Below are 27964 nucleotides of genomic sequence, written 5' to 3' on the forward strand. Positions count from 1 at the left end.
CTTTTAAATGCTCTTTTCTAAAATCTCCAGGGCTGAAAATCCTGCTTAGCTTTAATTTGTTTGTAATGTTTTTGAGGGGGACTGAGAAGATTACCATAGTTATCCCTGTCTGTAATGTGCTGGAAGATCTTATTATTAGTTGTAAACTAGTTTTGGACAATGTCTGCCCTAACAAAGGGTTAAAAATCTAGAAGCTGGCCCTGTTAGACAATGGGAATAGTATCAATGTAAAATTGTCCAGGGTAGCTTGCAGTGGGCTCCAAACAAACATCCAGACCAAATGTCTGCTCCAAATAAACACCCAAAAGGAAATCACTATGATGACACTAAACTACACTGACGAGAGTATGTAAAACAAAACAGTAAATGTGAAAAAAAAAAGTTTTACAAAAATTATTTAACCTTTTTTAATGTACTGTCACCAGTCAGAATCCCTGTGAAAAAAAAATATTTTCAAAAAAAGTGTGACAAAAAATACAACTTCAAAAAGCTTGCCATGCCTCTAACTAAACCCCCTGGACAGTCTACTTTCCAAAAAGGGGTCATTTGATGGGTATTTGTACTGTCCTGGCATTTTAAGGGCCTCAGGAACTGAGAAAAGCCATTAGTATATCAGACTTGATCAATTTTCAAACATATATACCATAGTTTATAGACTCTATAACTTTCACACAGACTAAATAATATACATTGACTATTTTTACCAAAGAAATGTAGTAAAATACCTTTTTCCTAAATTTATGAAGAAAGATTATTTATTTGCAAAATGTTAAAACAGAAACTTAGAAAAACATATTTTTTTAAACTTTTTGGTATTTTTTCATTTATATAGCAAAAAATAAAAAATACCACCAAAAAAAGCTCTATTTGTGTGAAAACAATTACAAAGTTGCATGACGGAGAAATTGACAGTTAAAGTAGCACAGTGCTGAATAGCAAAAAAAATGCCCTGGTCATTAAGGGGATAAAACCTTCTGGAGATCAAGTGGTTATATTGACATTTTCTCAAATTTAATGGCCAAAATGAAAAAAAAAAAAAAAAAACTAAAATAGATTTGACAGATATCTTTTAGAGTATTTGATAGAGTATGGGTTGAGAAAAAGGTACCCAAATCTGTTTACAGGCTTCATAACTATTGCTGCCAATGCTAATGACATAAACTCACATTTCCACAATTATTCCTTATAATGTTTGAAGTTACTTTTTCTCACCAGCTATGACTTTCAAAGAATTGGGCAAACATCTTGCGTTTTGATAGGATAAAGAGAAGGAATACAAAGGGGTATCCTAATTTAAAGTTCGATAAACTATATTGCTAAAATGCCACTAAAATGCCCCAGCAGAGATGTAGGTGAAACTACCATGAGTCAGACGCATTAATATATCACATGCATTGTCCTTTTACAACTTTGAACTCAAACAAAGCACTCAATAGACAAAGTCAGGAACTTGCCAGGAATGAATCGGCCTTTTGGTACTTTGTGACAAATTGGCACTTGCTGTTTATATATGCTTGTTGTTGGTTGTGCTATCTTCGCCACTTTTATTGAGGGTGGAGGCATCACTGGAATGTAGTCCCTTTGACTACCCCAATGCTTTTAAGATGAAAATGACATTATTTGGAAATGGGTGGCTGCTTCCTAAAAAAATTACAGCAATGATGTGTGTACAACTTTTTTTGTTATTTTACTTGACAGCTGAGCAGGAGAATAAGGGTCTGATTGACTGAGACACTGAAGCTTGCTGCACGACTTAACTGCAACAAATATCATTGTTGTCACTGCATCCTAAAACGTGAAAGATATATTTGTGCATGCAGTAGGTCTCTTATTTAAAACCCTTGGAAATCCATGTCAGCAGGGCAAGTGCCAGACTATTTTGCAGTCTAGGCAAGACCAGCTACTTGTACCCCCTGTCAATCTTTCTTTTTTTTAATAAAGGCACTTTTTTATGTTTTCACTGGGTACCCTTATAAAAATATATATTATCATGATGATACCATTGTATTAAAAAAGTATATGATTTGCATTCAAAGTCCAGCTACTAATAGATTTCTCAACATATCGACAACATATCATACAACCAAGAATCAGCAGGAAGCCCCCTTTAAACGGACCAGGCAGACAGCATGGGAAAGGATCCCTCCTCTGGACATGAGACTCCTCTGCAACCGAAAATCCACTGGGGTCCTAAGTTATGGGGCTCCTTTTCCCATTTCTCCCATGTACTGTCACTGGCATAGGCTGAAGAAAGAATAAATATTTTCCCGGTCACCGCTGTCTGGTCCATTTAAAGGGGGCTTCCTGCTGATTCTTGGTTGTAATATACCATTCAACATATTGCACTTTAATTATGCGCATCTGGTGAATGCACATTTTTATTAATTTCCTGCATGGATAAAGTCACATGGAATAATTTGACACCATCTATGCAACAGGACCCATTTGCAACACTGTATGCTGGCCCGATTGTGTCACGCCTTCACCACCTTATGAACACTCTTTGCTTTAAGACTTTCACAGTTGCACATATTCTCTTTTCATTGCGCCAATCATAGCGCTTCATCCACTTATATTTTATATCACCAATAATGATCTATTTATTATAACTTATTATTATCAATAATTATTATCTATCATTTATTATTTTTATTCCAATTGTGTGTTATTTTTCAGCGCTGCACTGTTTTCTATTATTACAAAAGAAGTGCAGTCACCTTTTTTTTAAAATTGCATCACACTACAATGCAGGGTAATACGTTATCGTGTATTGTTTTGCGATTCAACACACATGTGCGTTTGCAGATGCATTTGAAAATCCATTGAGAATGAATGCCAGTACATTTGCCAGAACATGGCACATTTTCATGTGTTGCATAAGTGTGAACACAGCCATATAGAGCTATAGCCATTTTCACTTTGGGAAATTTTTTCAAACTTCCCATAGTGAAGAGAAATTTTCCCAACGGGACATCAAAAGATATAATAACGGGAGTTTAACCCATCCCTAGTCTAATCAATAACTAAAAAAAAATACAAAAAAACCTTTAAGTTATACAAACACTTTAACTGTACAGGTTTGCAGTATCATAGTTTGCTTTGGGCATTTGACTCTGATGAATGACGATTACCATTTTTTCAATAACTGAGTGAGATCAACAGGATCTGCTGCACTGGGATTGAGTTTTGAGGATGCTGCTAAGTAACATTTTAATGAAATATTGAGCATCAATGCACAATGATAAAATTGTTCCCCTACATAAACATGTTATGTTTGGTGACAGCACTTTCCGCTGTTGAATTGACTGTGGAAAATGTTTCAGGTAAAATATCGTTGCAGTCCAGGTACATATAATTATATCCGACTTGGGAAGCACCAACCACTTCTTATAAAACAGAGTGGGCAGAACATACCACTGGGATAGTGATAAAAATTGGAACAATACTATAAAAACCTGACAACAATGAAGTACTGTACATGTTAATGTTTGTTTGTGCGCTTAAAATCATTTAAAGTGACTGCAATAAAATTTTAATAGAGGGGTGTATTGTAGATAAAATAACTTTTGCGTAATTTCTATAATTTGGCTGAAATTCATACATGTATTCTACATTTACAGGAAGCAATCGATTCTACGACAACATTGAAGATATGATTGGTCACCGTCCTTTTGTTTTAATTAAATGGTGTTGGATGGTCTTCACTCCTGGAATTTGTGCTGTAAGATTTCAAAATTTTTTAAACACTAAACCAACCTATATTAACCTTTTTTATTTTGGTACTTTTTATTGTGAATTGTGACATTACATGACAACGGTCAACAAGAAAAGTAACAACATAACATTGTAAACAAATGGTTATTACTCAGAAAAATATTATTACTCAAAAAAAATATATATATAGACAGGAGCATTTGCATTTATTTTAAATACTTATAGAAAGCTAGCCAATGTACCATGTGTTAAGATGGTAGATCTTATATCATTTAAAGTGTGTTCACATAATATTTGCTATCTACCCATATTTTCCAACATTTACATAACTTCAGAGGGATTAGGAGCTAAGTTGAAAGTCCAATGCCTGGCAATGATCGTTTTGGCTGCCACTAGAATGTGTAATGAAATTGTTCTCAGATCATGGTGGAATATACCAATACCTGGCTGTAGGATAGCTAGGGCCAGGTCAGGTCTCGTCAGAATTTCTATTGTCTCTGAAATAATTGAAAAGAAGCTGGTAAGGTTTTTACAAGACCAGAAGATATGAACTAGTTTTCCCACCCATCTTCTCCAGCAGAGGGGAGAGCAGGATTCTGAGAATTTTGCTAGATGGTAGGGCGTCAAGTACCAACGGGTGAGCAGTTTTTGAAATTGTTTCCAGTGAGATATGTGATGTAATAAGGTATAGGTAGATCTAATTGCTGCACTCCATTGTAGCTCGGAATAGGAGTTTTGGAGGTTTGTTTTCCACTTATGGATAGGGTATTTTCATGAAAATCAGCTCATTTTGTAGGGCATTATACAAAAGAGAGATACCATTGGATTTGGGTGTCGGGTTGGATAGAAATTGACATATATATTTTCTGGTATCATTATACATGGAGGGGGATTTTTATGAAAAAAGCTGAGAAGCCTCGTATGTATGCATATTGTAGATTTGGCACATCATATTCAGTTACCAATAAGTCCATGGGTTTTATATGGTTGTTATGACAAATGTTATCAACCCATTTCTCTCCATCTCTTGAGGGAACAATAAGGTATGAGAATTTCTAAGGTTTCTATTGGATAGCAAATGTGGTGGTTGCGGTTATCCTCAACTTTTAATAAATTAGCTGGTGACATAACGCTTTAGAGTGTCTTTTTTTCACAGTACCAAACTGCATGTCTATACATTAACAGAACAGCACTTAAAATTGTGAAAACATTTACTAAATGTTCAAATAAAGTATAATAACACTCAGTCCATAAATGTGACTTTAAACATAATAAGCCTTCTTCAAGAATATATTCCGGGCTATTCAGTAAATGTGATGAAAAAACATGACAGTATTAATCCAGATCCAGTCCATGCTAATTACCACATGATCCCCTACCAATCAAAACCGTACTCACTAGCAGTTGTGACCCTCCCAAATTATAGGTAGGTCAAATCAGAATAATAAAGTATTTTATATCTGAGGTCAAGAAGGCACACCATTTCCAGTAACTCATGGTCATCATGGAAATATCTGAAATTAAAAAGTCTCAGATACTGTGATATCATTTATTTATATAAAAGTATAAAAATATCCAATAGTATGCTCGCAAGGTAAAATTGTATAAACAGCTTATCATATCCATGGTTATCGCAGTATGGCTGCTGCCAGTACCTAGCACAGCTTCAAGCCACCTGGGAAATAATGTTCTCCTCAGCCTGTGCAATGGCCTGCAGAGCTCCAGTGGGGACCTGCGTGTGCCACATGTAGCCTGCATGAGGATGTCCCTTCCACTCTATGTATTTCAACATTGCATCTTTGTCAAGAGTGTCTGATGTCATACATATGCTATCTTAAATACCTGAATGTTAACCATCAATACTGTGGGCACTGTTAAGAAACAAACCAGACCAAAAAATTGAATAGCAACACATGGTGCACCTCTCAAATACAACTTTTTAAAATATAATGCACAAACGGGTAAACTCCACAAAGAAGCCACCCAAGGGCTCTAGAAAGGAGCCACCCATAAGATAGTATTTAAATTATACAGTGCTGTCAAAGTATTTATGGTGTCAAAAATGTGCTGCACTATTTCAAACAACAATATGAACATAAATACTATAAATGCAAAATGAAATAATCACAAATAAAAAGTCCCAACGTGAAAAAAATTCCAATGTGAAAAAATATAAGTATCCAGAAACCAAAAGTGAGAAAATGTAGCCACATCCAAAGGTAAAACTGTCTCAAGAAAAGATATCCTAAGGTAATTAGAAAGGGCCTCCACCGAATAACATTATGCATGCTTACCAGATAACCATGACCTTCTGATAAAGAAAGATCATGGAGTGCTTTGGTATAATAATCCCGTAGAGTATTCCTTAGAAATTGTGATTGAATTGGTGGGTACCTCTGCACTGGAAATCTCTCAAATGCTCATCCATCCATCAGATTTATACAAACAAAAGAAGTAGAGAATCCGACATAGTGTAAAACTCTCCACAGAGACTTTATTAAAAATGGTAAAACACTCACATATTCAAAGATTGCAATGGGGTGTATATACAAACAATCCAGCCAGTAAGGAAGATAGCCTCTAGCAGACTTCTGGTTATGTGATGACCTTACAGCAGGCTCTACGCATTTCGTCGCACCTGACATCTTTCAGGGCATGGACGCCATGTTGAAATATTGCAGTTTACATACTGTAGATGGTAAGAGAACCAAGCCTCAATATGATCCCATTGGACACAATAAAACCAAGCCTCATAATGTATCCACATATGGTTATATGGCCAAGTGTAAAAAATCCAAACATGCTGACACGGCTAACCAACTTTCTGTTAAAAGGAATGGCAAAAATAAACAGTAAAAATGGATATTACTAAAAATTACAATAGAGATGTAAAAAAGAGATAGCAAAATCAAAAGGTTGTGCTGACTGACAACCAGTATGGCATCCACCATCTAGTGGTGACAAATGAAATTGGCACACTGAAAACATATAATAAAATTGCAATTAAAAATAGGAAAAATATAATAAAAATAAAAGATGAAGTTGAGAAAAAAAGTGTTCCTTTAATTGATATAAAATAGAAGCTAAATAAGGAATAAAGGTCCAAGGGGATGAAATATATTCCGGTCAATAAAAATAAACCAATGCAGACTAACAAACTGACATAAATATATAATAAAATATAGAAAATGTATATTCTAAAGTAAAACCAAAAGAGGGTGGAGGAGATAGATCTGTTTATGCATTGTTGATAAATGCGTTAACATCCCAGTCAACATTAAGGCCACGGAGTGTATAATATTTGAGGTCAAAGATCCTTTTTGTTTATAATCTAGATGTGCCAATGTGCCATGAATCTATTAATAGCCCAAAAAATTGTGCCAGAGGGAACATATCATGTACTGTAGCATAATGTTTTGAGACACTATGGTTACAAAACCTCTCATTTTGTTATCCAAATGTTCTCCCAGTCTAGTGCTTATTGCGTGTGTGGTCCTACCAACATATTGCAGACCACACTTTCACTGAAGCATATAGACTACATTGACTGAAATATTTAATAGAATAACTTCTCTATGTAACTGAGAAGGTAAAAATATCTATTCTCCTTTCTTTACATCCATTGATTTGGCAAGGCACAAGGGAAAACATCTTTTAGATCTTGAAAGAAGGAAAAGGATTTGGGGGGGTCTAAAATATTGGGGGCAATACAATCTTTTAATGTGTTTAGATCACAGCATGATGTGCTGCTTTTTGAGATCTTTTAGCATGCTTAACTTTGTCAGATTCTATATAAGTGATTTCTTGATTCAATGGTTCTGGCAGTAATCAGGCCTGGGTATGGCAAGTGAAATTTAATTCAGTTTTCCAAAAAATGGTTTTAGACAGCTCTTTTCCCTTTAATAAATGAAATTATCATTTAAAGCCTGCATTTTGTATTTACTCTGATTATAATTGTGTAATATTAAAATTTGATGACATGAATCATTTTAGTGACAAATATGCAAAAAAATCAGGAAGGGGGCACATACATTTTCACAGCATATATATATATATATATATATATATATATATATATATATAAAATTATATTATACCTATTATGATATCCATGTTACAGAATCATTAAATATTACCCCAACACATATAACAAATATCATGCTAAAATAACTATAAAAAAACATACAAAATAAATAAACAGCAAATTAAAGAATGACCTTGATTATTTCTTTTGTTTAATAAATCCATAAACCTGACAGTATATAATAACAACCTTTTACTGATTGTTAATAAAACAGTTAATGTCCACCCTAATATTCAATCCATTGGGCTAAGGGTTTCCAACTGGTCAATTCAAAATGTTTCATTTCTAGAGATTTCTCTAGTTAAATTGGAACGTGGCAGTGTGAAACCTCCCTGACATCTTTTCTTCTCCACTTTTTTTATATCAGCCAGAACCAAACCATTAAACACATAATTATTTGATAAATTAGGAATTATTGCATAAACCACTTTGTACTACCTGCTTTTGTGCACTTATATTACAATATAAAACTTCTACAGGTTGTTTGGAAGGAGAATACTTATCAATGTTTAGCTTGCGTATATATTTATGGACATCAAAATATGCCTGAAATTTATTAAAACCCTTCTTGGGAGCAAACATCAATCCCTGATCCTAGGATTTGAACTCATCTTTAACCAAAACAGTAATACTTAAATGATATATCCCCTGATCTAAAGTCTTCATCTTTTTGAGAATTATGGTTTCTACCCTACAGCTCCTCCTCTTGTATCCCTACCTTGTTGAGGCTCCCTTTCTGACTGAAATCTTCTTCTCTCCATCATATCCTTGTTTCTGTCTAAAAAAAAAAAATGAGGGGATGAATTATGGGCTGGTAAATAGGGTTCCTCATATTGTCATGCTGGGGGAAGGGGGGAAGCTTTTTTTTTTCAGTGGCATTCTTTTTATGGCCACAATTTGGTCTATTATAAAAAAAAAAATCTGCCCTTTCTCATGTCCAGCTTCTTACCAACCATGGGCATGATTTTCATCTGTGAAATCAAATGCCCTAAGTTTAGGAGAATCATATTGATCTTTCATATTAATATTTTCCTTTCTCTTGATCTGCTGTCACTATATTGCTTATATAATCATTACAATATCCTACATATATTTTAATCTTTATGTCTTATTCCTTATCTTTGCTATCTGTTTACAAGTCTACCTATTTCATCTGATTTAGAAAATAGAAAAAGATTTTCCTTAGTACTTTTAATTTCTGTTTCATAAAGAACTTGTTTCGTCTTCCTCCTCCTGATCAGAAGATTAAAAAATTCACAACCAAAAAAATTTAAAAATGAGACCCATTCTTCATATGATTCTTCATCTACTAACCCTTCATTGGGGGTGAGCTCCCATCTTAAACTATGTGGGATGTATCCCTCACTCATATACAGTATTTCTCTAGAACATTATCTAAAATATGACTAAGGTGTTTAAACACACCTTCCAGGTCACCAACCTGACAATTGGTCTAAGGTACCTGAAATATATCATCCATGTTGACCCTCCTGTTAATAACAAAATCGAAAAAATCCATGGTGCAGCAAAGTAACATTGGATTTGTCTATAAAGTTTAATACAATTCCCAGAGGCAACCGTCTTGCCTCTATAAAAAAATAACAAAGGCTGCCTGCCCTTCCACAAAGCTGAGAGGAGGGCAGGTAGCAGGAAATGGATGGTAAAATTAAATGGCCAGGGGGAAGGGCAAGCAGCAGCAAAATTATAAGCATAGAGTCCTACTACAACAGTCTGCTTGCCCTTCCTCTTAATTTTCTTCACAAGGGCAAACAAATCAAAAAGGCAGTCTGGAGGAGGACATCGCCTCTCATCATCAGTATTCACAATTTCTTACACGTTTTATTACCTACATTTTTTAAATTTCTATTTACATTTCTATTGTTTTTCATTGTAAGGACATCCCTGCCCTGGTAAAGCAACAACGGGCAGGGACAGCAATGCAATCTGGGTACTAACTTTAACAAAAGAAGTCCTAGACCCCAACACCACCTTGTTCCTATGCAAAAAACTGGTTCCTTCCATGATAACGCCACCAACTCAGTCACTGGCCTTGCAAAGGCTACAAGGAATCTTATCTTTCAGGTGCAGGTAATAGAAGAGAGAGAGAGTTATGTCTCTAATATTAAAAAAAGGCCACTTCTGAAGCACAGAAAAACTTCGACAGGTTGTTTGGAAGGAGAATACTTCTCAATGTTTAGCTTGCGTACAAACATTAGATCTTTTTAACCAGGTAGAGGCCAATGGTCTCTGTGTAATAAAAGCAGCTCTTTATTTAAAACAAATACACTTACATGCCGTGAAAATGGCATTGGCTTATCAGATAAAGTCTCTACCGGGAAGTCATTATAAATTCAGCCACACTCTGGCAAGTGCTCACATGCTAATCAACAGTCCAAACAGCCCTTCCCACTATGTGGTCTCCTTGCTTTGGGAAAACAAGCAGGAAACTAGGATTGGAACTTTGCCTGTAAGTTTTGTTTTGAAATTAAAGTAGTGTAGCGTGTGAGAGGTAGACAAGGGAGTAGGAGGGGAGGGGAATGGCTGCCAAATGTAAGCACTACTGAGCGGGCACATGAAAAACATACTCAGTGTAATTACCTGAATGTGAGGATTAAACAGCTGATAGTCTAAACAGCCCTGTAATCTAAATGGCTATAAGTGATTCAAAAGTGGGCAGTATTCCCTAGAGAAAGTAAAATCTAACCAATAAAACTATGTTCGTAGAGCTGTTTTGTATGTTTCAGTAGCCATCAGTTCATCCATAGATCCTATCTTGTTAATCTAAAAATACAGACACCTGTTGGAGCAGGGCAGTTTGTTTGCAATACACGTTTTGGCTGAATTCAGCAAATATAGCAATAGGGATAATTTGTAACATGTATTAGTCAGGTGGAGAAGGGACTTTGTTGTGTTGCCGCTTATTTGGTTGTCTGTCAGTTGAAAAATTATGATTTTGTTCTGGTTTCGGTTACCCCTAAATATTTGGACGGTATCAGAAATCAGGAAGATGGAAGCCCTTGTAGTTTTCACATCTCCAGCAAAAGGGGAAACACTTTGGAAAGAGTTTATGTAGAGTTTAGAGGACATGGTGCCAACACAAAAGGATTTTAAACCCTGTTTCCACTGGAGATGGAGGCACTGTGGGAATTGATGTTTGTTTGTGCAGTAATTTTGTGCCTCTTCACTTTGAGATAGCTTGAAAAAGCATGGGTAGAATAGAAGGCGTATCAGGAATGGAGGGGCCCAATGTACAGTGAGGAACAGAAGTATTTGAACACCCTGCAATTTTGCAAGTTCTCCCACTTAGAAATCATGGAGGGGTCTGAAATTCACATTGTAGGTGCATTCCCACTCTGAGAGACAGAATTAAAAAAAAAATTCAGGAAATCACATTGTATGATTTTTAAAGAATTTATTTGTCTTGCACTGCTGAACATAAGTATTTGAACACCTAAGAAACAGCAAAAATTCTGGCTCTCAAAGACCTGTTACTGTGCCTTTAAAAACTCCACCTCTACTCCACTCATTAATCTAACTTAGTAGCACCTGTCTGAGCTCTTTAAAGACACCTGTCCACCCCATAGTCAGTCAGACACCAACTACTACCATGGGCAAGACCAAAGAGCTGTCAAAAGACACCAGAGACAAAATTGTGGACCTCCACAAGGCTGGAAAGGTCTACGGGGCAATTGCCAAGCAGCTTCGTGAAAATAGATCAACTGTTGGAGCAATTGTTAGAAAATGGAAGAGGCTAAAGACGACTGTCAGTCTCCTTCGGACTGGGGCTCCATGCAAGATCTCAGCTCGTGGGATATCACTGATGATAAGAAAGGTGAGGAATCAGCCCAGAACTACAAGGGAGGAGCTGGTCAATGACATGAAGAGAGCTGGGACCACAGTTTCAAAGGTCACAGTCAGTAGAACACTACGCCGTCATGGTTTCAAATCATGCATTGCACGGAAGGTTCCCCTGCTCAAGTCATCACATGTCCAGGCACGTCTGAAGTTTGCCAATGACCATCTGGATGATCCAGAGGAGGCATGGGAGAAATTCATGTGGTCAGATGAAACCAAAGTAGAACTTTTTGGTCTAAACTTCACTCGTCGTGTAGGAAAAAGAAGGATGAGTTGCATCCCGAGAACACCATCCCTACTTTGAAGCATGGGGGTGGTAACATCATGCTTTGGGGGTGCTTTTCTGCGAAGGGGACAGGACGACTGCACTGTATTAAGGAGGGGATGAATGGGGCCATTTATTGTGAGATTTTGAGCAACAACCTCCTTCCCTTAGTCAGAGCGTTGAAGATGGGTCGTGGCAGGGTCTTCCAACATGACAATGACTCGAAGCACACAGCCAGGATAACCAAGGAGTGGCTCCGTAAGAAGCATATCAAGGTTCTGGAGTGGCCTAGCCAGTCTCCAGATCTAAATCCAATAGAACATCTTTGGAGGGAGCTGAAACTCAGTGTTGCTCAGCGACAGCCCCGAAACCTGACAGATCTAGAGGAGATCTGTGTGGAAGAGTGGGCCAAAATCCCTGTTGCAGTGTGTGCAAACCTGGTCAAGAACTACAGGAAACGTTTGACCTCTGTAATTGCAAACAAAGGCTTCTGTACCAAATATTAACACTGATTTACTTAGGTGTTCAAATACTTATGTTCAGCAGTGCAAGACAAATAAATTCTTTAAAAATCATACAATGTGATTTCCTGATTTTTTTTTTAATTCTGTCTCTCAGAGTGGGAATGCACCTACAATGTGAATTTCAGACCCCTCCATGATTTCTAAGTGGGAGAACTTGCAAAATCGCAGGGTGTTCAAATACTTCTGTTCCTCGCTATATATTAGCAGAATATGGCACAAAAATGTTTGGAGCAATCAACCAGAAGCTAGCCAGTATCCCCATTAAGCACATCAGCCCAATCCCAGTTGAAATTTGAATGTGTAGAATTGAATTACTCACCACTAGTTAAAAACATATACAGATCATTATTATTGTTCTTTATGAACAACAGAAAATACTCTTTAAGTATTCAATGACAGTTCTGTATTTATTGGTTGTGATATGATGTAATTGGCATAACAGACCTTTGTTTTCCCCCCATAACAGCCAATCACAGTTTATTTTAATTTTATTTTAGAGCATATTCATATTCTTCTTGGTGAAGTACAAGCCTCTGAAGTACAATAATGTATATACATATCCACCATGGGGTTATGGAATAGGCTGGATGATGGCTCTTTCATCAATGGTGTGCATTCCATTGTGGATAATCGTAAAGGTGTGGAAGACTGAAGGAACTTTATCTGAGGTAAGATGATAATACCAATTATAGAGCATCTGCATTCTTCCTTGCATACATTGATATAAATAATCTTGCAATGTAAATTAAACAAAAAGTGATATTTTTATTTTCTTTTTTAATCAATTACCCTCTAGAGCAGCGGTTCTCAACCTGGGGGTCGCGACCCCTTTGGGGGTCGAACGACCATTTCCCAGGGGTCGCCTAAGACTATCGGAGAACACATATTTCCGATGGTCTTAGGAACCGAGACACCGCTCCTCTGACTCAGTCGATGTGTGGGCGGGATGACACGCTGCCCTGTCACCTGGCCACACCTCCGGGATCCCTCAACAACTCCGCCTCCTCGCCGCTGATTGGCCACCGGAACTGTAGCTCAGGAGAGGCACACAGGCGGCCAATCACCGGCGAGGAGGTGGAGCTTGGAGAGGAGGAGCCGAGCACAGCGCGCGTAGATCTAAGAAGATCGAGGGAACTGCCGGAGTAAGTGAAGAGGAGAGCGGCCAGAGAAGGAAGACAGCTGACAGGTAAGTGAGAGAGCGAGCCCAGGCTGGAGCAGGGGTCAGCAAGGTAAGTATCATTGGTGTCAGTGGGAGGAATAGTGCCCCATCATTTGTGTGACTAATACCAACAATGGGGCACTATTTCTCCCACTGACACCAATAATGGGGCACTATTTCCTCCCCCCCGCACTGACACCAATGATGGGGCACTATTCCTCCCCCCCACTGACACCAACGATGGGGTACTATTCCTCCCCCCCACTGACACCAACGATGGGGCACTATTCCTCCCCCCCACTGACACCAACGATGGGGCACTATTCCTCCCCCCACTGACAATAAGAATGGGGCACTATTCCTCCCCCCACCGACACCAACGATGGGGCACTATTCCCCCCCCTGACCCCAAAGATGGGGCACTATTTCCCCCTCCACCACACTGACATCAATGATGGGGCACTATTCCTCCCACTGACACCAATGATGGGGCACTATTCCCCCCACTGACACCAATGATGGGGCACTATTCCCCCCACTGACACCAATGATGGGGCACTATTCCCCCCACTGACACCAATGATGGGGCACTATTCCCCCCACTGACACCAATGATGGGGCACTATTCCCCCCACCGACACCAATGATGGGGCACTATTCCCCCCACCGACACCAATGATGGGGCACTATTCCCCCCACCGACACCAACGATGGGGCACTATTCCTCCCCCCACCGACACCAACGATGGGGCACTATTCCCCCCCTGACCCCAAAGATGGGGCACTATTTCCCCCTCCACCACACTGACATCAATGATGGGGCACTATTCCTCCCACTGACGCCAATGATGGGGCACTATTCCCCCCATTGACGCCAATGATGGGGCACTATTCCCCCCACTGACGCCAATGATGGGGCACTATTCCCCCCACTGACGCCAATGATGGGGCACTATTCCCCCCACTGACGCCAATGATGGGGCACTATTCCCCCCACTGACGCCAATGATGGGGCACTATTCCCCCCACTGATGCCAATGATGGGGCACTATTCCCCCCACTGACGCCAATGATGGGGCACTATTTCCCCCACTGACGCCAATGATGGGGCACTATTCCCCCCACTGACGCCAATGATGGGGCTCTATTCCCCCCACTGATGCCAATGATGGGGCACTATTCCCCCCACTGACGCCAATGATGGGGCACTATTCCCCCCACTGACGCCAATGATGGGGCACTATTCCTCCCACTGACGCCAATGATGGGGCACTATTCCTCCCACTGACGCCAATGATGGGGCACTATTCCCCCCACTGACACCAATGATGGGGCACTATTCCTCCCACTGACACCAATGAAGGGGCACTATTCCTCCCACTGACACCAATGATGGGGCACTATTCCTCCCACTGACACCAATGATGGGGCACTATTCCTCCCACTGACACCAATGATGGGGCACTATTTCTCCCACTGACACCAATGATGGGGCACTATTCCTCCCCCCCACTGACACCAACGATGGGGCACTATTCCTCCCCCCCACTGACACCAACGATGGGGCACTATTCCTCCCCCCCACTGACACCAATGATGGGGCACTATTCCTCCCCCCCACTGACACCAACGATGGGGCACTATTCCTCCCCCCACTGACACCAAGAATGGGGCACTATTCCTCCCCCCACCGACACCAACGATGGGGCACTATTCCCCCCCCTGACCCCAAAGATGGGGCACTATTTCCCCCTCCACCACACTGACATCAATGATGGGGCACTATTCCTCCCACTGACACCAATGATGGGGCACTATTCCTCCCACTGACACCAATGATGGGGCACTATTCCCCCCACTGACAACAATGATGGGGCACTATTCCCCCCACTGACACCAATGATGGGGCACTATTCCCCCCACCGACACCAATGATGGGGCACTATTCCCCCCACCGACACCAATGATGGGGCACTATTCCTCCCCCCACCGACACCAACGATGGGGCACTATTCCCCCCCCGAGCCCAAAGATGGGGCACTATTTCCCCCTCCACCACACTGACATCAATGATGGGGCACTATTCCTCCCACTGACGCCAATGATGGGGCACTATTCCCCCCACTGACGCCAATGATGGGGCACTATTCCCCCCACTGACGCCAATGATGGGGCACTATTCTCCCCACTGACGCCAATGATGGGGCACTATTCCCCCCACTGACGCCAATGATGGGGCACTATTCCCCCCACTGACGCCAATGATGGGGCACTATTCCCCCCACTGACGCCAATGATGGGGCTCTATTCCCCCCACTGACGCCAATGATGGGGCACTATTCCCCCCACTGACGCCAATGATGGGGCACTATTCCCCCCACTGACGCCAATGATGGGGCACTATTCCCCCCACTGACGCCAATGATGGGGCACTATTCCCCCCACTGACACCAATGATGGGGCACTATTCCCCCCACTGACACCAATGATGGGGCACTATTCCTCCCACTGACACCAATGATGGGGCACTATTCCTCCCACTGACACCAATGATGGGGCACTATTCCTCCCACTGACACCAATGATGGGGCACTATTCCTCCCACTGACACCAATGATGGGGCACTATTCCTCCCACTGACACCAATGATGGGGCACTATTCCTCCCACTGACACCAATGATGGGGCACTATTCCTCCCACTGACACCAATGATGGGGCACTATTCCTCCCACTGACACCAATGATGGGGCACTATTCCTCCCACTGACACCAATGATGGGGCACTATTCCTCCCACTGACACCAATGATGGGGCACTATTCCCCCCACTGACACCAATGATGGGGCACTATTCCCCCACTGACACCAATGATGGGGCACTATTCCCCCCACTGACACCAACGTTGGGGCACTATTCCCCCCCACTGACACCAACGTTGGGGCTCTATTCCCCCCACTGACACCAACGATGGGGCACTATTCCCCCCACTGACACCAACGATGGGGCACTATTCCCCCCACTGACACCAACAATGGGGCACTATTCCCCCCACTGACACCAACGATGGGGCACTATTCCCCCCACTGACACCAACGATGGGGCACTATTCCCCCCACTGACACCAACGATGGGGCACTATTCCCCCCAATGACACCAACGATGGGGCACTATTCCCCCCAATGACACCAACGATGGGGCACTATTCCCCCCAATGACACCAACGATGGGGCACTATTCCCCCCAATGACACCAACGATGGGGCACTATTCCCCCCACTGACACCAACGATGGGGCACTATTCCCCCCACTGACACCAACGATGGGGCACTATTCCCCCCACTGACACCAACGATGGGGCACTATTCCCCCCACTGACACCAACGATGGGGCACTATTCCCCCCACTGACACCAACGATGGGGCACTATTCCCCCCACTGACACCAACGATGGGGCACTATTCCCCCCACTGACACCAACGATGGGGCACTATTCCCCCCACTGACACCAACGATGGGGCACTATTCCCCCCACTGACACCAACGATGGGGCACTATTCATCCCACTGACACCAACGATGGGGCACTATTCATCCCACTGACATCAGTGATGGGGCACTACTCCTTCCACTGACACCAATGATGTGGCACTAGTTCTCCCACTGCAAAATTACAGTTATGAAGTAGCAACGAAAATAATTTTATGGTTGGGGGTCACCACAACATGAGGAACTGTATTAAGGGGTCGCGGCATTAGAAAGGTTGAGAACCACTGCTCTAGAGGATTTACCCCCTTCCTGACCAGACCATTTTTTGCGATACGGCGCTGCATTACTTTAACTGACAATTGCGAGGTCATGCAACGCTGTGTATAAATGAAATGTATGTCCTTTTTCCCACAAACAGAGATTTCTTTCGGTGGTATTTGATCACCTCTGCAGTTTTTAATTTTTTGCGTTATAAATGAAAAAGACAATTTTGAAATAAAAAACAATATTTTTGCCTTTTTGCTATAAAACATATCCAATAACAAAATGTAAGAAATCAAATGCCTTCATATATTTAGGACAAAATGTATTTTGCTCCATGTCTTTGCTAAAAAAATCCCAATAATTGCATATTAATCGGTTTATGTGAACGTTATAGCTAGAGATGAGCGAAGTATTCAAAAATTCGATTCGGCTGATTCGGCGAATTCGAGGAATAAATTTGATTCGAGGCGAATATATTCGCTGCGGATTTAACTTATAAAAAGGGTGTTTCTAGGCTTCAGAGAGCCTTTATATTAGTGCAGAACACTGTACCTTTAATTTAAATGCCCTTGGAGTCTGCTGGGGAAGAGAAATAATACTGTCAGTCAGTATGACATGCAGATGAGTGCCGTCGATCTTAGAATCACCGCACACTTCACTCATTTGGGCAGTCATGGGGCCAAAACCAGAGTGTGGAGCCACAGTGTGGCGGTGGAGGCAGCAGCAATGGGAGGCCATACAGCACCCTATGACAAAATGGAACCCACCAGCAGTGTGAGGAGACCTGAAAGTGGCACATGGCAGAGTGTGGCGATGGAGACAGCAGCAATGGGAGGCCGTACAGGGACCCATGAGACACTCTGGACCTGGCAGCAGCATGAGGAGGCGGTACAGGGGCCCATGACAGATTACGGGCCTGGCAGCAGCATGAGGAGTCGGTACGGGGGCCCATGGCAGATTACGGGCCTGGCAGCAGCAATGGGAGGCCCGTAATCTGCCAGCACCCTATGACAAAATGGAACCCACCAGCAGTGTGAGGAGACCTGAAAGTGGCACATGGCAGAGTGTGGCGATGGAGACAGCAGCAATGGGAGGCCGTACAGGGACCCATGAGACACTCTGGACCTGGCAGCAGCATGAGGAGGTGGTACAGGGGCCCATGACAGATTACGAGCCTGGCAGCAGCATGAGGAGTCGGTACGGGGGCCCATGGCAGATTACGGGCCTGGCAGCAGCAATGGGAGGCCCGTAATCTGCCAGCACCCTATGACAAAATGGAACCCACCAGCAGTGTGAGGAGACCTGAAAGTGGCACATGGCAGAGTGTGGCGATGGAGACAGCAGCAATGGGAGGCCGTACAGGGACCCATGAGACACTCTAGACCTGGCAGCAGCATGAGGAGGCGGTACAGGGGCCCATGACAGATTACGGGCCTGGCAGCAGCATGAGGAGTCGGTACGGGGGCCCATGGCAGATTACGGGCCTGGCAGCAGCAATGGGAGGCCCGTAATCTGCCAGCACCCTATGACAAAATGGAACCCACCAGCAGTGTGAGGAGACCTGAAAGTGGCACATGGCAGAGTGTGGCGATGGAGACAGCAGCAATGGGAGGCCGTACAGGGACCCATGAGACACTCTGGACCTGGCAGCAGCATGAGGAGGCGGTACAGGGGCCCATGACAGATTACGGGCCTGGCAGCAGCATGAGGAGTCGGTACGGGGGCCCATGGCAGATTACGGGCCTGGCAGCAGCAATGGGAGGCCCGTAATCTGCCAGCACCCTATGACAAAATGGAACCCACCAGCAGTGTGAGGAGACCTGAAAGTGGCACATGGCAGAGTGTGGCGATGGAGACAGCAGCAATGGGAGGCCGTACAGGGACCCATGAGACACTCTGGACCTGGCAGCAGCATGAGGAGGCGGTACAGGGGCCCATGACAGATTACGGGCCTGGCAGCAGCATGAGGAGTCGGTACGGGGGCCCATGGCAGATTACGGGCCTGGCAGCAGCAATGGGAGGCCCGTAATCTGCCAGCACCCTATGACAAAATGGAACCCACCAGCAGTGTGAGGAGACCTGAAAGTGGCACATGGCAGAGTGTGGCGATGGAGACAGCAGCAATGGGAGGCCGTACAGGGACCCATGAGACACTCTGGACCTGGCAGCAGCATGAGGAGGCGGTACAGGGGCCCATGACAGATTACAGGCCTGGCAGCAGCATGAGGAGTCGGTACGGGGGCCCATGGCAGATTACGGGCCTGGCAGCAGCAATGGGAGGCCCGTAATCTGCCAGCACCCTATGACAAAATGGAACCCACCAGCAGTGTGAGGAGACCTGAAAGTGGCACATGGCAGAGTGTGGCGATGGAGACAGCAGCAATGGGAGGCCGTACAGGGACCCATGAGACACTCTGGACCTGGCAGCAGCATGAGGAGGCGGTACGGGGCCCATGGCAGATTACGGGCCTGGCAGCAGCAATGGGAGGCCCGTAATCTGCCAGCACCCTATGACAAAATGGAACCCACCAGCAGTGTGAGGAGACCTGAAAGTGGCACATGGCAGAGTGTGGCGATGGAGACAGCAGCAATGGGAGGCCGTACAGGGACCCATGAGACACTCTAGACCTGGCAGCAGCATGAGGAGGCGGTACAGGGGCCCATGACAGATTACGGGCCTGGCAGCAGCATGAGGAGTCGGTACGGGGGCCCATGGCAGATTACGGGCCTGGCAGCAGCAATGGGAGGCCCGTAATCTGCCAGCACCCTATGACAAAATGGAACCCACCAGCAGTGTGAGGAGACCTGAAAGTGGCACATGGCAGAGTGTGGCGATGGAGACAGCAGCAATGGGAGGCCGTACAGGGACCCATGAGACACTCTGGACCTGGCAGCAGCATGAGGAGGCGGTACAGGGGCCCATGACAGATTACGGGCCTGGCAGCAGCATGAGGAGTCGGTACGGGGGCCCATGGCAGATTACGGGCCTGGCAGCAGCAATGGGAGGCCCGTAATCTGCCAGCACCCTATGACAAAATGGAACCCACCAGCAGTGTGAGGAGACCTGAAAGTGGCACATGGCAGAGTGTGGCGATGGAGACAGCAGCAATGGGAGGCCGTACAGGGACCCATGAGACACTCTGGACCTGGCAGCAGCATGAGGAGGCGGTACAGGGGCCCATGACAGATTACGGGCCTGGCAGCAGCATGAGGAGTCGGTACGGGGGCCCATGGCAGATTACGGGCCTGGCAGCAGCAATGGGAGGCCCGTAATCTGCCAGCACCCTATGACAAAATGGAACCCACCAGCAGTGTGAGGAGACCTGAAAGTGGCACATGGCAGAGTGTGGCGATGGAGACAGCAGCAATGGGAGGCCGTACAGGGACCCATGAGACACTCTGGACCTGGCAGCAGCATGAGGAGGCGGTACAGGGGCCCATGACAGATTACAGGCCTGGCAGCAGCATGAGGAGTCGGTACGGGGGCCCATGGCAGATTACGGGCCTGGCAGCAGCAATGGGAGGCCCGTAATCTGCCAGCACCCTATGACAAAATGGAACCCACCAGCAGTGTGAGGAGACCTGAAAGTGGCACATGGCAGAGTGTGGCGATGGAGACAGCAGCAATGGGAGGCCGTACAGGGACCCATGAGACACTCTGGACCTGGCAGCAGCATGAGGAGGCGGTACGGGGCCCATGGCAGATTACGGGCCTGGCAGCAGCAATGGGAGGCCCGTAATCTGCCAGCACCCTATGACAAAATGGAACCCACCAGCAGTGTGAGGAGACCTGAAAGTGGCACATGGCAGAGTGTGGCGATGGAGACAGCAGCAATGGGAGGCCGTACAGGGACCCATGAGACACTCTGGACCTGGCAGCAGCATGAGGAGTCGGTACGGGGGCCCATGGCAGATTACGGGCCTGGCAGCAGCAATGGTAGGCCCGTAATCTGCCAGCACCCTATGACAAAATGGAACCCACCAGCAGTGTGAGGAGACCTGAAAGTGGCACATGGCAGAGTGTGGCGATGGAGACAGCAGCAATGGGAGGCCGTACAGGGACCCATGAGACACTCTGGACCTGGCAGCAGCATGAGGAGGCGGTACGGGGGCCCATGGCAGATTACGGGCCTGGCAGCAGCAATGGGAGGCCCGTAATCTGCCAGCACCCTATGACAAAATGGAACCCACCAGCAGTGTGAGGAGACCTGAAAGTGGCACATGGCAGAGTGTGGCGATGGAGACAGCAGCAATGGGAGGCCGTACAGGGACCCATGAGACACTCTGGACCTGGCAGCAGCATGAGGAGGCGGTACGGGGGCCCATGGCAGATTACGGGCCTGGCAGCAGCAATGGGAGGCCCGTAATCTGCCAGCACCCTATGACAAAATGGAACCCACCAGCAGTGTGAGGAGACCTGAAAGTGGCACATGGCAGAGTGTGGCGATGGAGACAGCAGCAATGGGAGGCCGTACAGGGACCCATGAGACACTCTGGACCTGGCAGCAGCATGAGGAGGCGGTACGGGGGCCCATGGCAGATTATGGGCCTGGCAGCAGCAATGGGAGGCCCGTAATCTGCCAGCACCCTATGACAAAATGGAACCCACCAGCAGTGTGAGGAGACCTGAAAGTGGCACATGGCAGAGTGTGGCGATGGAGACAGCAGCAATGGGAGGCCGTACAGGGACCCATGAGACACTCTGGACCTGGCAGCAGCATGAGGAGTCGGTACGGGGGCCCATGGCAGATTACGGGCCTGGCAGCAGCAATGGGAGGCCCGTAATCTGCCAGCACCCTATGACAAAATGGAACCCACCAGCAGTGTGAGGAGACCTGAAAGTGGCACATGGCAGAGTGTGGCGATGGAGACAGCAGCAATGGGAGGCCGTACAGGGACCCATGACACACTCTGGACCTGGCAGCAGCATGAGGAGGCGGTACGGGGGCCCATGACAGATTACGGGCCTGGCAGCAGCAATGGAAGGCCCGTAATCTGCCAGCACCCTATGACAAAATGGAACCCACCAGCAGTGTGAGGAGACCTGAAAGTGGCACATGGCAGAGTGTGGCGATGGAGACAGCAGCAATGGGAGGCCGTACAGGGACCCATGACAGATTACGGGCCTGGCAGCAGCATGAGGAGGCGGTACAGGGGCCCATGACAGATTACGGGCCTGGCAGCAGCAATGGGAGGCCCTTAATCTGCCAGCACCCTATGACAAAATGGAACCCACCAGCAGTGTGAGGAGACCTGAAAGTGGCACATGGCAGAGTGTGGCGATGGAGACATGGGCCCCCTGGCCACGCTTGACTTTCTGGCCACATAGTCGACATACGGCTACGTTTACTTCCTCGGGCGGCTTGACGAAAAATTGCCACACCGCCGAGTAGGAAACTTTGCCCCCGATCCTCCTCACTGGCTGACTGCTACTTCCTCCGTGCACACCGGCACCACTACTGGCCGTGGTGGTAGGCTGCAGTGGAGCTGGTGCTCTACTCCGTGGCCGTTTGCCTCCACTGACACTGCTGCGACCCTGCTGCCTCCTGGGCAACCCACCGACTGTTTTGCTCGCTGCCAAGCTGCCACCCTCTTCTCCTGATGATGCGGAAGCAATAGCCTGATGACGACGAGGCTGCCAAGTGCGATCAGCCTCATCATCATCAATTAGGGTCTCCGCCTCACTACTAGCCCCCTCGGCTGCGTGTGGGTCAGGAGACAGACCTGTCTCTAGACCGGCTACCGAGCCACTCTCCTCGCCAGTACTTCTTCGCCTGGCTGCTGAAGAGGCGGATGTCTCCCCCCGTTCCTGACCGCCCTCTGTTAGCTCTTCCTCACTGTACAGTGAGGCTGAGCCCACAGCATGTGATACTTCGCTTGGTGAGGGAACACCAAAGGACAGGGGCAGGTAGAGGACACGTGATTTCAGTGGGCTTGCTCCCGGGCCATGCCAACTAATGGTTGTGTCTGACGTACCCACCGACCGTTGGCTGTAGGTGTCAGAGGTGACCTGGGAAGAGGAAGACGACCGAGCCAACCAATCGATGACGGCAGGGTTGTCGGTGGAGACACGACCGCAGGATGACACCGGGAGCACTGGCCTCTGGCTGCGACTAGTGCTGCCTCGACCCCTTCCTCTGCTGCCACGTCTGCTCGCTCCTGAAACATTGCCTCCTCTGCCACTCCTCTGCGTGTTGTCTGACATACTCTTTAATTCAACGATTCTGTGTCCCTGAGTAACGATTCTGTGTCCCTGAGTAACAATTCTGTGTCTGTCCCTGAGTAACAATTCTGTGTCTCTCAGTAACAATTCTGTGTCCCTCAGTAACAATTCTGTGTCTGTCCCTGAGTAACAATTCTGTGTCCCTCAGTAACAATTCTGTGTCCCTCAGTAACAATTCTGTGTCTGTCCCTGAGTAACAATTCTGTGTCCCTGAGTAACAGTTCTGTGTCCCTGAGTAACAATTCTGTGTCCCTGAGTAACAGTTCTGTGTCCCTGAGTAACAATTCTGTGTCCCTGAGTAACAATTCTGTGTCCCTGAGTAACGATTCTGTGTCCCTCAGTAACAATTCTGTGTCCCTCAGTAACAATTCTGTGTCTGTCCCTGAGTAACAATTCTGTGTCCCTCAGTAACAATTCTGTGTCCCTCAGTAACAATTCTGTGTCTGTCTCTGAGTAACAATTCTGTGTCCCTGAGTAACAGTTCTGTGTCCCTGAGTAACAATTCTGTGTCCCTGAGTAACAGTTCTGTGTCCCTGAGTAACAATTCTGTGTCCCTCAGTAACAATTCTGTGTCCCTCAGTAACAATTCTGTGTCCCTCAGTAACAATTCTGTGTCTGTCCCTGAGTAACAATTCTGTGTCCCTCAGTAACAATTCTGTGTCCCTCAGTAACAATTCTGTGTCTGTCCCTGAGTAACAATTCTGTGTCCCTGAGTAACAGTTCTGTGTCCCTGAGTAACAATTCTGTGTCCCTGAGTAACAGTTCTGTGTCCCTGAGTAACAATTCTGTGTCCCTGAGTAACAATTCTGTGTCCCTCAGTAACAATTCTGTGTCCCTCAGTAACAATTCTGTGTCCCTCAGTAACAATTCTGTGTCTGTCCCTGAGTAACAATTCTGTGTCCCTGAGTAACAGTTCTGTGTCCCTGAGTAAGAATTCTGTGTCCCTGAGTAACAATTCTGTGTGCCTAAGTAATGATTCTGTGGCCCTAAAGTCTCTTTGGCCCTAACTCTGTCCCTAATACAGAGAGGTCTGTCTCTCTTGAATGACCGGAGGCTAATGGAGAATTCTAAGATGGCCGCAATTTATAGCTCGACCATTACACAGTGCTGGCTGGCTGGCTGCTGATTGGCTAATGCGATCACATGTCATGAATGAATGCATTATGGGTCAGCGCGCCTTGTCTGCGCGCCTTCCCAGAGATCCCCGCTTCGTCGCCACACATGTCGCTGCCATTTTTGGAAAATTTTGATTCGCGCATCCAAAGTCTGCTAATTTTCGGATTCGAATTTTTCCTAATCTTCGAAACTAATTCCACTTCGCCAAGTTCGATTCGCTCATCTCTAGTTATAGCATCTACAAATGGCGGTATATATACTGGAATTTTTTTTTTATACTAGTAATGGGGGCGATCAGTGATTTATAGCGGGACTGCGGAACTGTGGCAGGCATTCTGACACTGGGTGGGAACTGAATAACTTCCACTGACATCCCCAGTGACAATAATACAATAAAATAAAAAGCAATGACACTGGGCAGGAAGGGGTTAACATCAGGGGCGATCAAAGGGTTAACTGTGTGCTGTGTGTTTTACATTGTGTGCTGTGTTCTGTTTTACTTGTGGGACTTGCTACTTTGTATCTCTCTGCTGTGCATGTCCATGTCCATGTTGACAGCAGAAAAATCTGTGTTGTTTGCACACAGGTTTCTCCCCAATCAGCGAGTGCTGGCCAGGAATCACCAGTCAGGACACGGTGATTGACATCCCCAGCTGCCAATAGCGGTGTGGGTATTGTGACGCATGCACACCCCCTACCCGGAAATGCAAATCACGTATATATATACGTGATTTTGCACAGCTGTGCCGCCCTATAGCAGAAGTACTGCTATACTTGGCAAGTGGCTAATGCTAGGCAAATAATATTTTTGCTAAGTCTATGATTTAGTGCTGAAGTTGCTGACAAGTTGTTCCATCAATTCACAGCAGTTGTACTTATTGGAGTTCTTCCATGATACTCTCTAGCTCTGGCTTTCTGGTACTGTTGCCAGTTTTACTCTTATCTTATTGAGGGTGAAACTTAAAACCAGCTTTTCCAATTAACTTATCCATTGTTCTCCTAGTAAGATGTAATAAGCTTTTTTTAAAGCCTATTAGGTGGAGGTTGTACCTTTGCTATACAGGTTGAATATATTTATGAAGAAGGTAACATGCCCTTGGAACATGTTGACTTTTAAAAGCTGTATGCCTAACAAAATAGTTAAATGTAATGAGTTACATGACACCTCCTGAATCTCTGGCTGTCCTTTACAATTTGCACTTTTGTTCATGCTAGGAAGTAAAGCTCTTGCTATACTTCCAGTGCTCCGATATAAGAACAACATCTCTCTTACACACAACCCCACTGTCTACCCATACGTTCCCTGTATATTCACAGAACTGTTTGTATTTTGTGAATGGGTTCACAAAATACAAGATTTTCAGTAAATAGAGAAAAAGATAGGATGAACAGAAAAAAAATAGTGTGTTTTTTGTTTAACGGAGCTGCATGTGTCCTGCTGGAGCTCTGGAGGTATAGTGAAAACTTTAATTTTATTTCCCAGCATGAATAAAAGTGTAAATTGTAAAGAACAGCCAGTGATCAAGGAGGTGTCATACAATTCATTACAGGTAACTATTTGCTACCGTGTAGATTTCAAATACGCATCTTTTTCTCAGGCTTCTTATTTAAAACAAGCATTCACACCACACATGCACAACAAGAGACCTCTTCACTCTGTGTATTATTATTAGTGGTCCACACCCTTCTAGGACTAAACTCACCAAATGGTGTTGACCACCTAAATTCATACTGAGGTAGGTCAAAAAGTCCTGGATCACAGCTCCACTGTGAGTGCCAATATCTCAGGATCACTATATCTTGAATATCTCATGCTCCTACAGGAGAGGAATCTAACAGAAAAAAATCCTCGAAGCTTATTACCATTTATTTAAAATCTCAATACATAGTTAGTTAGTCTGGCTGAAAAAAGACAAAAGTCAACCATTAAAAAAAAAAAAAAGGTATAATCCTACACCCACAGTTGATCCAGTAGAAGGCAAAAAACCCCAACAAAGCATGATCCAATTTGCTACTGCAGGGGAAACAAATTCTTCCTGAGGAAGGCATAGAAAAAAAACTGTGCTTCTCTTTCTGAGTTTGCTCTTTGGCCTTTTATTTGCTTCATAACCAGAGAAGTACATTTATTAGCTTGACTTGTCTTGTTTGGCATTTGTGTACAACTAACTCGAAAAAACACATTTTTGCAGAGATTCAAAAAGTTGATATTACCCAGCCCAGACTTGAAAATGAGGGGGAAACTTGGTGCTGCTGCCTGTACGAATGCCATAAACGACTGTGACGCCAAGCTTAAAGGTGATGGAACCATATCGGCCATTACAGAAAAAGAAACTCACTTCTAAAAGGATATTTTATTTTCTGGCTGTTGTTTTGTAAAATAAGAATATGAAAAGGATGAAATATTATTACACGGAGATTAATAGAGGCTCACTTGTTTCGCACAGATTTTAACATGTTTAATTTCAAAGTGCACAGTGTATACTGTTTAAAGTGATTTTTAATTATTATATAAGTGACTGACTACAAAAAAAACAGTATTGTATGGTCTTTTAGTGCCAAGTTTATGTAATATTGTGATACTGGTCAATGTTTTATATAGAGCTTTAGACACATGTATAGTGTGTTGTAAAATTTTTATACTTGGATTTTATGAAGCATGGTGTTTGTATAGAAACTTCTTCTAATCTACTGTACACAAAGTTGACCATTCCAGCTTTTAATGTATGCCTGTAGAAAAGCCTCTTTTCATATTTTCCTAGTTCTATGCCAATATCCTTTTTCAGCACCATTCCTCTGAATGCCAGTGTTCGTCACAAACCATCACTGTGCTTTTGGTTTGTCCAAGATAAAATTAAAAAAAAATGTGATACTTATTGCTAATTGATAACTAATTATGTACCCTTAATATCTTACACTCTGATATTGCTGGTTCTGCAAGTTCTCTACAGTGCCATGCAAATCTGACAATTAAAACAATGCTGAAATACTCCATTTTGATAGAATTCCATACTTTAAGATAGCAGAGCCAAAAAATGATCAATGACATAACCAATATGTTCTGTATTTTTTGCACTTTGAAGCATCATTTTGTACCTATGGATTGATTTAGATTTTGTATATTGCCATAGCTAAAATACAGACTGAGACCTTGGAATGCAGCTGTGCAAAATGAATGCTTCTTTAGAGCCTCTCCACTGAATTCTGTAAGCACAGCTATTCATGTAGGTCTTTTCCAGCAAAACATAATCTTTGAATTTTTATTTTTGGGCTCATT

The 27964-nt window shown here is 44.5% G+C and overlaps 1 protein-coding gene across 1 annotated transcript in view; it reads left to right on the top strand.

Annotated features, from left to right (window-relative positions):
• SLC6A11 (solute carrier family 6 member 11) overlaps window positions 1-27676 on the top strand; it is a 340299-nt gene extending 312623 nt beyond the window's left edge. The window contains exons 13-15 of the mRNA XM_089678690.1: window positions 3621-3721; window positions 12940-13110; window positions 26880-27676. Of these exons, the coding sequence (XP_089534816.1) occupies window positions 3621-3721; window positions 12940-13110; window positions 26880-27032 (425 nt within the window). The 3' untranslated portion in view covers window positions 27033-27676. The remainder of the gene's footprint in view (window positions 1-3620; window positions 3722-12939; window positions 13111-26879) is intronic.
• Window positions 27677-27964: the final 288 nt, after the last annotated feature.

The sequence above is a fragment of the Staurois parvus genome, unplaced genomic scaffold (assembly GCF_062004578.1).
Source record: "Staurois parvus isolate SC_StPar_1 unplaced genomic scaffold, SC_StPar_1.0 ptg000209l, whole genome shotgun sequence".
Lineage (NCBI taxonomy): Eukaryota > Metazoa > Chordata > Amphibia > Anura > Ranidae > Staurois > Staurois parvus.